Source organism: Podarcis raffonei, chromosome 2, assembly GCF_027172205.1.
Source record: "Podarcis raffonei isolate rPodRaf1 chromosome 2, rPodRaf1.pri, whole genome shotgun sequence".
NCBI classification, from domain to species: domain Eukaryota; kingdom Metazoa; phylum Chordata; class Lepidosauria; order Squamata; family Lacertidae; genus Podarcis; species Podarcis raffonei.
The window spans coordinates 14,254,890-14,265,056 of record NC_070603.1 but is presented as its reverse complement, the minus strand read 5'-3'; the positions used below and the strand labels follow the sequence as shown (position 1 = coordinate 14,265,056).

The 10,167-nt window shown below is 45.0% G+C and overlaps 1 protein-coding gene across 3 annotated transcripts; it reads right to left on the bottom strand.

Annotated features, from left to right (window-relative positions):
• Positions 1 to 4,365: 4,365 nt before the first annotated feature.
• Positions 4,366 to 8,285, bottom strand: LOC128406842 (claudin-3-like). 3 transcript variants are annotated; one of them, XM_053374608.1, is made up of 2 exons: positions 7,553 to 8,285; positions 4,366 to 5,722 (listed from the first exon to the last, which is right to left on the bottom strand). In XM_053374608.1, exons 1-2 carry the CDS (start codon positions 7,681 to 7,683, stop codon positions 4,528 to 4,530), a joined length of 1,326 nt encoding a protein of 441 aa, XP_053230583.1. In that variant the 5' UTR covers positions 7,684 to 8,285; the 3' UTR covers positions 4,366 to 4,527. The 3 variants fall into 3 exon arrangements, with proteins under 3 accessions (XP_053230583.1, XP_053230593.1, XP_053230602.1); XM_053374618.1 differs by having other exon boundaries at positions 4,367 to 5,722; positions 7,665 to 8,285; XM_053374627.1 differs by lacking the exon at positions 7,553 to 8,285 and adding an exon at positions 6,106 to 7,037 and having other exon boundaries at positions 4,367 to 5,722.
• Positions 8,286 to 10,167: the final 1,882 nt, after the last annotated feature.

Genomic DNA, 10,167 nt, shown 5'->3' with positions numbered 1-10,167 from the left:
CCTGTTTTTCGTTTAGGGACACTGCCTCTTGAACAACTGCTTCCTGCCCATTTTTTGGAGCCGTTGTCAATTTCAATAAATTGTGCATGCTTGCTACCTTAGAGCTTGCAGGCTCAGTCTTGGCTGTCATTGTTGAGTGGTGCCAAAACAGCTGGTTGCATGGACCCAGGAAGCAGAGTGCCACAATCTTGAACTGAGGTTAATTTTTCCACATCTCTTGACTTCCAAGTTTTTCTTTGTTTGCTTGTGGTCCATGTTATGTACTGAAGTTCTCACCCTGGGCCCGCAGGGGGATACTGTAGATAGTTATGCAAATGAAGGATCGAAAGTGACGTTCAGTGATTGGATAGTTTTAGAAAATGGCAACAGTTACATTGTTCTGGAGCTCTATATAAGCAGGCTGACTGAGCTCCTCAGTTCAGTTCTGTTCCAGCTTACAAATAAAGAGCGCTTTGGAAGCATCGCTGTGTCGTTTGATATGTTCGCCCACAACTTAACAGTCCATATCATTGGGGAGTCAAAGATCACTTTATATTACAAATCTTTTAGCTAATAGATTGGGAAATATAGCCAATAATCAAAGTAAACTACCGGTACAACAAAATCCTTAAATTCCTCTACCTATAATCACATTAATACTACTAAAGAATACAATGAAGATCAATAGACAAATGTACTGGAGTTAATTTCAAAACATCGAAGATAATCTATTAGGAATCATAAAACAATTGTATGCAGAAAATGATAAAAAATTGGAATGTCTATTGATGATATCCTATAGTATTAAAAGATGATATCCTATAATATTAAAAGGAAAAAATCCCAAATTTGTCTATTTATTCAAGGTACTACCAATAAACACTCCTCCAGAGAAATGAAAGTGCTGACAAAAAATGTAAATCTATGAGTATACATGGGAAGGAAATCCAGACGAGGGACAAGCTAAAGGGAACAAGGACACAAATGCTAGAGAACACGTAAACGAGGCCTCCATCTGATTCCCTTCAACCGTAAAGAGTAAACTATCAAATCCAGATCCACACAGATCTCTACAGTTTGTTAAGGGCGTTGGGAACTGTAGTTTCTTCGGGGCTCTGGAAAGCGCAGTGTGTCAAGGGAGCTGGGAACTGTAGTTTAAGGGTGCTGGGACCTGTAGCTCCCAGGATGTGCATATGCACGCGTTTGCTTTAAACGCTATTCCGCAACCCAAAAGAAGGTTTATCATGAGGACTACACTCTTGTGCACGGAATTGAAATTACAGAACCCTTGGTTTATATATTTTTTAAAAATTGAAAGTGTAGGTTTGCTTGGAAGGGACTTGAGTGTTGTGATGTACCAGGTTGTTTTTAAGTGCATATCTATATAACATATGGGACCAAAGGGGGTGGGAAATATGTCTACGTCTGAACTGTATTTAAATGCGGAGAAAAGATTTGCAGTTCCTACGGAAACTACTGGGGGGGCATCTTTAAAGTTTTTAAATGTTACAAATATTATGCCTGAACCTATCCTTTCGACTTGACAGCTCAGGGAAGATACCAAGCTTTATGAATCCTATAAAATCAACCCCTTTGCCAAGTTCCTCCATTCCAGCACCATTTTGCCCTGGGGAAAAAAGACTCTTTCCCCTTCCACCTCCCCAAGCTTGAAGACATGTGTACACACCTCCTGCCCCAGGAAATGCCCAGAGATGACAATTGCTGGGCTCATTGTTAGCCAAGGGAAGCCAAATCTCACCCCCAGACTTGCCTCCGGCTCCAGACATGCCAAGGAATTTCTGTTATACTTTGGGTGGTGGGTACTTAAGACATGTTTGCCTATGATGCTAAGCTTATACTGTACTTGGGTGTTGCCCTGACATAGCTGCCTATCCTAATCTTGTGTAACCCTGCCCTTTTGTAACATGTTAGTAATGTGGCAATGATGTATTGATGATGCTGTGCAAACTGTATTCTGACATATGGTGGGAAAGTTTTCAAAGTCAATGTGGCCCCATGCTCTGGGTTCACTGGCTGCTGTTGAACCTGTTGCGCAACAATAAAGGCTCTGAGTCTACTGACTGCTGCTTTGCTCCAAATTGCTTGCTTGCTGGAATTTCCTTCTTTTACTGACCACATGGACCTGTGGGGGGACCTGTACCCCGACAAGCTGGGCTCTTGAGTAGTCTCTCAACCCGGAATTTTCCTTACCTGTGTGGAACCTCTAATGGAGCTATCTCCCCACTCCCCCCCAAAATATTGTTCCTTAGACTGTCCCTGTGGCTGGCTTTTTGGTTTTTTAAGAAAAGCACATTTCACATCAAATTTAGCTGCCGATTAAGCTGGAGGGAGGGAGGGGTCACTCTCTCTCTCCTAAACCTCTCCTGTCCACCACCACCCTTTTCTGGGCACAATTATTTTAGACAGCCCACCCCTGTTTCCTTCCTATGCAGAGTTAAGGTCCAATACGCTGCTATTACTGTTATTATTGTGAGCTTTGCAATGGTCATGGGGGATAATTTGCAGGAAATGTGTGGCTTACTGTGTTTCTTTTTTTAAAAAGATCTGTTTGCAAAAGGTATGTATAGAAAATCAATCAATCAATTACTAATAGGTCCTCAAAACACCTGGGGAGGTACTGCTGCTAGAAACTATTCCCCCTCCCCATCTGTCCCACTTCCAATGCAAACCCCCTTCCTCAGTCAAGATGGGATTTCAGCTCAAAGAGAGTTGGACAACTTGGGGGTTTCATCAGGAAATTCAAGGCAGCCCCCTGCCTGAATGAGACTGGATTCCCCTGCTAAAACAAAGAAGGGGGACTGTTTAGGAGACAAACCCACTTCTGAATCAGGAGGGGTTTGCTTGGAATCCCGCCCAACTGAGCAGAATTTAAGCCCTGCTCATCGGCTGACGTTGAAAACCAGACATCGCCCGGCCCTGGGCAGGATGGCACACCGAGCCTCCTCACATCTGTTCAAAGGAGGCTGCAAAGCGGGGGTCATGTTTGTATCATTTCACGGTCTTCTTTATTTCTATGCTCTTTTAGATGTGGCTTCATAGCCGAGTGGGGGATTTGAGCCCCGGTGCCTCCCAGGTCCTAGTTTGGCAGTCTAACCACTAGGCCACACTGCCTCTCCACCTTCCTGCTTGAAGCAGCCCTTAATTGGGGACCTATATTCCTGCTTAAACCAGCTTTCTTTATAGGACTGTGAACTTTGCTTTGCAACCCTGGTAGCCGCACCGTACATTTAAGGCGCCCCCACCAAGAATCCTGGGAACTGTAGTTTGTTAAAGGTGCTGGGAACTGCAGCTTTCTCAGGGTTCTGGAAACCATATTGAGCTCTTTGGAATTTTCAGAGATTTTTTTTGGGGGGGCTGTTAATAGATGCTGCGGAAATGAATTCTTCTTGTGGTTTTCTGTGTACGAGATCCATCCCAGTATATAAGCCCTACAGTTTGGGAGGAGGCCAGTTGTTTGGAAAGCACAAGGACAACAGAAAAAGACACCCAGACTTTTGTGGACTGTGGCAGATGAGGACAGAGAGAGACTGCGAATTGGGGAGAATGTATCTTATTCTAAGTAAAGCTTAATTCCACAGAAACAGAAAAGATGTTTGACTTTCTAGGAAATGGCACTGCTGTTCAGATCGCAAGTTACCCAACCTCACAATTACTTAGGGTCATGCAAACAGACCGATAGCCCATTCTAGTCCAATGCACTGATGTCCACAAAAACCGGACGGATGATTCAAGGAAGCTTCTAGGCAGGGCATGAAGGCACTTAGCTCTTCCCCCCTCCCAGAACTGATATTCCAGGACAAACCTTTTTTATATCAGAACTTTAATGCGCTATTAGAATTAAAAGAGGGGGAAACCCAGCCGGATAGGCGGGGTCTAACTAAATTATTATTACGGTATTTTTCGCTCTATGGGGCGCACCTGACCATAGGGCGCACCTAGTTTTCAGAGGGGGAAATCAAGGGAAAAAATATGATCCCCCCCATCTCTGGGAGCAGCCAAGTTACAGGGAACCAGGCAGAGGCCTTCTCAGTGGTGGCGCCTTCTTCATGGTGATCCACTACTGCTTTAAGGGAGGTCTTGGAATAAGTAGATTTGTTGCTGATCCAAAACACCCACCCACCCCACTCACACATGAAAACAAAGACCACCACAGCCAACTACAAATGAATAACCACACCCTAGGCCACCCGACCCCACCCCCACCCATCTCCCCCCCCCTCCACCTCTTTCCCCTTTCCTTCCTAATGTCTCAAGAAATGAAAATGATTTGTAAAAATGTTACATGGGGGGAAAAACATGAGAGAGAGAGACATTGCACACTTTTGTAAATCAACAAAATCTTTAATAAATAAATAAATAAATATTATTTTTAAAAAATCATAAAAAGAGGCCTCCTCATCTGAAGGACATCAAAGCCCACCTGAAGTCCCAAAATCCCTGAAGTCCTGATCCACGCAGATCTATGCGTGTATGGAGCGATCTGCGTGGATCTGCATCTGATAGTTTATGACTCCCTGTTGTAGGGAATCACATGTATAATCGTATGTTTGGGGACATCAGGTGGCCTTTGATGTCCTTCAGGTAAGCTTTGGGTGTATGGCTTTCCTGCATCTCCACTGCGCAGGATTCCTCTGGAATGACAAGATCACTTGCACAGCTTTCCTCCATCTCAGCTGTGCAGGATTCCTCTGGAATGACAAGATCACTTGCACAGCTTTCCTCCATCTCAACTGTGCAGGATTCCTCTGGAATGACAAGATCACTTGCACAGCTTTCCTCCATCTCAACTGTGCAGGATTCCTCTGGAATGACAAGATCACTTGCACAGCCTTCCTCCATCTCAACTGCGCAGGATTTGACAAGATCTTCCGCATGGGTTTCCTCCATCTCCACTGCGGAGGATTTCTCTTGAATTACCAGGTCCAGCAGAGAACCACACTTTGAACAAGTAGTTAGACTCTCGCTTTTCACCGCACTTCCTGGGGTAATCACCACTACAGTTTCTATTTGAGATGTATCTGTTGCGGTGGTCCTGATGCAACATCTCTCCATCCCAACAAATGCTGCACTCAGCAGCTGGAAACCTGCAGCGATATAGCCTAGATAAATAGAAGGTCCAATATGCTGCTCGCTGGGAATTTGAGGCAATTCAAAAGTTTCAGGGAAGTCAATTTCCCCATTTTGTAAGACAGCAGACATGTTCCATATCACGGAAATCAGGACGAGTATCCCTGCTGGTAAGTTCAGCAGAGCTCCAAGCCCAAAAAAGGTTAAGAGAAAATCCTTATGTTTTTTGGGCTCGAACACATTGCAGAGGGCAAATGACTGCAATCCAAGGGCCGCTGAATTCATAATGGCAGCTAAGGCCATTAAGTCCTGAGCAATAAAAATTTCCCTCGGGAGGTTCGGATGTTGTTCATGGAGCTCTTCACAATGGTAATAATAGTTTCCGTCGTTAGAAGGGTCTTTCAAAAAACAGACCTGCCAGATTCCAACCCAGATGTTTCCAGAGCCAATCCCCTTGACGTTTTCCACACGCCACACTCGCCAGTTGACAATGGCTGCTGAGGCAATGCACATCGGCAAGGCCAAAATATCCATCAGGAATGCACACAACTGGAGACCGGACACTAATCTCAGCCACCTGACCACCAGGGAGCCTTCTTTCACCCGCAGGGGGGGTTTGGAGAGGAGGGGAGCAGGGGAGACCTTGGAAGACATCCTGGAAACAAAAGAGAAGACAACATGCAGTGAGAGAGGGAATAACAAACATGTCTAGTCATTGAAGGACATCCTCCCTCCTGCATTCTTCCTTCCATGCACAGAAAGAAGCAGCCAAAGAAAGAGTTCCCCTGCTCCCTCTCTCTCCCCCCCCCCGGTTAGGCATAGACATCTGATCCACACATGCTTTCTTCCAGCAAACTGCTACTGATTTAATATACTCTTGCACTGTTGCTGTGAAAATGGCCAGAACCTCAGCAACCTGTTGTGGATGGGAGCTGCTCATGTTTCGCTGTTCTGCTATCTGCTACTGCACCTATCTTTTTCCACCGAGCATAAAAACACCTGATGGCATAGTGAGGAATGTTTAATCCATAAACTTACGTGAAATGCCTTCCTCAGCTAGAGTCTAGCGTGCCAGGAACAGAGCAGGTATTTGCTAGGTGCTCCTGAGCCTCAAGAAGACTGAGCTGTTGGCCACTGAGCTGACGTTCGCCTGAGCAGCCGGCCAGCCACAGCAGCAACTGCTCTGCAGAATTCTTAGGTCAGTTACAGTTACAGTTAGAATCCTGACAACACCACAAATGATAACTCCAGGGTACTGGTCATTTGGAACATCAGGAAAGTGGAAAATGGGAGGGAACTCAGTCCCCTTCTTTCCCAATGCAGAGTGTCTATTCCAGGACACTGCGCAGTTAAAACACGCTCTTCCTGAAGCCAGATTCAGAGCAGTTCCAGCAGTAAAAATGGTGATGTGTGTATCTCAGTACAGATTTGTTTGATGGGCCTGAATGCATTTCATAAAGGATCTCCATGTACAAGAAAGGCTAATAGCATGAGCCATAATAATTTCCTTGGCAAAATTATTGAAGACTCCTTACAAACCTCTCATTCTTCTTCCCCATCCCATCTTGTTTGGACATTATAGTAAGGGAGAAGATCTTAGCTCTTTTCCTTTGCACTGGGATTACATGGAATTTGTGCCATGGGACCCCATCACTCACACCAATACAGGCAACACCATTTTCAGAACCTAGGTGCCCATGATTTAAAATCGCTTTCCTAAGACACTTCCGTCAAAATATTTGTGTTGTTTTCTTCCTGTTCCTTTCTGTGTTGATCCTCCGAATGTGAGCTGCTCAGCTGCATGCAGTTTCCACTGAAGTGTGTGTGTGTGTGATTAACATTCGGCCAAGCAATGGGCCTAAATCCATCTATTTCACCTGAAATAACTTTGGGAGCCAGCCTTTAAAAATCTACAGTAGATATCAAATTCAGAGGAATTAAAAGCTGTCATCTTTTTGACTATTTGAAACATCTTAGAACATACACAAATGTTAATGTTTGAAGGAAGGCAGCAAATGGAGCATTGGAGCCATCCATTCATCCCAGGAGTTGTGACCATTGATAAGATGAAGCACTTTCACATCGCATGGCAGTGTGCAGTGCTTTTAAAAAGGTAAAGGACCCCTGACAGTTAAGTACAGTCACGAACGACTCTTGGGTCAGTTTTTCCGGGTCATGTGGCCAGCATGACTAAGCCGCTTCTGGCGAAACCAGAGCAGAGCACAGAAACGCAGTTTACCTTCCGGCTGAAGCGGTACCTATTTATCTACTTGCACTTTGACGTGGTTTGGAACTGCTAGGTTGGCAGGAGCTGGGACCGAGCAATGGGAGCTCACCCCGTCAAAGACGCAAGTCCAGTTCTGTATCTGCATGACATCATCCACACCCAAATGCTCTCCCGTTCTGTTTCCCCCACTTAATCAGGATACACCATCTCCATTGAAAACTCTGCTCAGTGACACCCATCCAATAGAAAAGTGCTGACCGTCTTCCTGCAGATACACTTCCGTGCAGGGGTTTGGCCGACAAGTTCTTCCCGAGTGGGGGGATGTTTTCAGGGGCTCTTTGCTTTTCCCTGCCTCCCCTTTCATCCTCACCTGAGGAGATCTTGGCCATTCTCTTGACAGGGACCTCCGTTCTCAGGCCGGATTTCTGTTTTCCTTCATTCCTCCTTCTCCCAGTCTGGTTCCCTGAGAAAATAAGAGAGAGGAGGTTCCATGCAAGTCAAGGTGTGCAATGGATCTTCAGGGCATTTGGAAGGAAGAAAAGGTTCAGGAACAAGCGACGCAGCAGCCCCCCAAGCGGAAAAACACATTTGACATATCGCTCATGACATTCGCCCCCCCCCACGGATATAAATGCAGAACATCCTGCGCTCCTATTAATATAAATAGTGGGGTATTTCATATGATAAGAACAGAGGAAGCTGCCTTATATGGAGCCAGACCAATTTTGGGAAAGTGCTACATGGGCCAGTCCACCAATTGGCTACCAATGAGAACATAGCAAAACAGAAGATGGCTGCCATGGTGGATGGCAAAAAATGGCTGCCGTATGGTGTGGTATGAAATAAATTTGCCTGGCTGTGGGGCGTGAAGGCCGCACCCTGCTAGACCCTTTCCACGTGGCCTAGGCCCCGACTCGCTAGCCCCACAAAAGAGGTTCCTCATGAGGCCAGAGGAACATGGCCTGGCTGTGGGGCATGATTCGAAACCTCCAGTCCCAGTGTAGTTCTCTAACCACTACATCACACTGCCCCCCATTGCAGTCTATAACAGCCTGGAGGGCCACAGATGCCCCATATTCTCTGGCTCTGAGATTGCCCAAAGTTTCCTTTTGAGGCATCTGATCAAGATTTGTATTTTAAAATGAGCTTAAAAATATATATATTTGTAAATGTTTGTATCTCTCATGCCAGGCAGAAACTATACTCTGGCAGCTGTTTATCTTCTTGATCAAGGGCCCCCTTGATCTATAGCAGTGCCTCAGGGTTGTAAGAGGAAATTACAGACTAGGAGCAAAAGGTCACACTGACCATACAAATTACAGAATAATCAAGTTGCAAAACACAATTAAGAGTTGGTAAATAGTAAGAATTATTGTGCCTCCCATTAGAGACGAGCCACATTTTCATAAGGTTAAAAGGGCAAATAAACAGCAACTGGACTAGGCAAAGCAGCTCTCTGAAACTGCTTTGAATCTTTAGAATTTAGAATTTAGCTTAGCTTTTACTAAGTTCCCTTTCTTCTAAAAAAACTATATATGTTATGAAATATATTGGCTTAAATGTAATTATGCAAAGGATTTAGAAAGTAAGAAATGTTAGATTCTTATTTCATAGAATCATAGAATCATAAAGTTGGAAGAGACCACAAGGGCCATCGAGTCCAAACCCCTGCCGAGCAGGAAACACCATCAGAGCACTCCTGACATATGGTTGTCAGTCTCTGCTTAAAGACCTCCAAAGAAGGAGATCTTTCATAGATGGTGTGTGAGGAGGTGAACCCAAAATATCTGTTTAAGATAAAAATTAGAACCATTAGCCATCTGTTTTGCAGGGAATAGGGCAAGAGGGGCCAAAGGTTATCTGGTAATTAAGGTGCCTGGTCGAGGTAAATGTAAGATATATGACTACTTATTTGCCAATTATAAATAGAAGAAAATATAGCTCTCTGTCTCCCATAAAAGGTAATAGGAAATAGGTGTATCTTTTATGATTGGTTCTAGCAAACAGCCAATAGGAATTTCAACCAGGCTGATTGGACAGAGGCAGCCAAAGGGAGGAGAAAGGGGGCTGGATTGAGGAAATATAAGTGCTGGCCATAATGGCAGGAGGGCAGGCCAGAGCTTGGTAACCATATACCACTGTGCCTCTTATTTATTTGTCCGACAAATAAATTATTATTTTAATTTCTCTATTGCTGCGTTGAATATTTCATTCCAGCTAAGCGTTAACCACAAGCAGGGTGCTACATTTTATGGTGCCTCTGTGACTCGGATAAGTGGTTTGCTGGAACGCAGCCCCTTCGCCCTAGCGGGCAGGGTACAAGAGGGAGGACCACTAACTGCTTACCCAGCGCGCACTGGAACATTTTTCCAGGGGAACGCAGAAGTCTCGTCTGTCTGATACCCTGCTCACTGGCGGCGACGGACCGGGGGGAACCAGAGAAATAAACTGGGAACCAGCTAAGGGTAAGTGCACAAAGGGTTTTGGCCCTCCAATTAATGAGGAAGAGAAGTCCTGATCAAACTTCTGCGTCTCAGTAAGGGGAAACTGAGTACGCTACATGGCTGGGTACATCAGATGGTGATCTGGTGTAGGGAAAAGGGAAAGGTTGGGAGGTAGAGTGTGGTGAAGTATCCAGCGCATTGTATGTGTGAGAAAGTACAATCTGTAGCTGACCTAAGTGTGGAGTGGGTACTACTTCGTTTCCCAGTAAGGCGAGTGTGTGAGTGACTGAGTGGATACTTCACAGGCCCATACAATGGGAGTTGGAGGTTCAAAGGGGGGAAATACACCTCTTGAATGTATGTTAAATAATTTTAAGAAAGCCTTCTCAGGAACATATGGAGTCAAAATGACGCCAGAGCGCTTGAGAA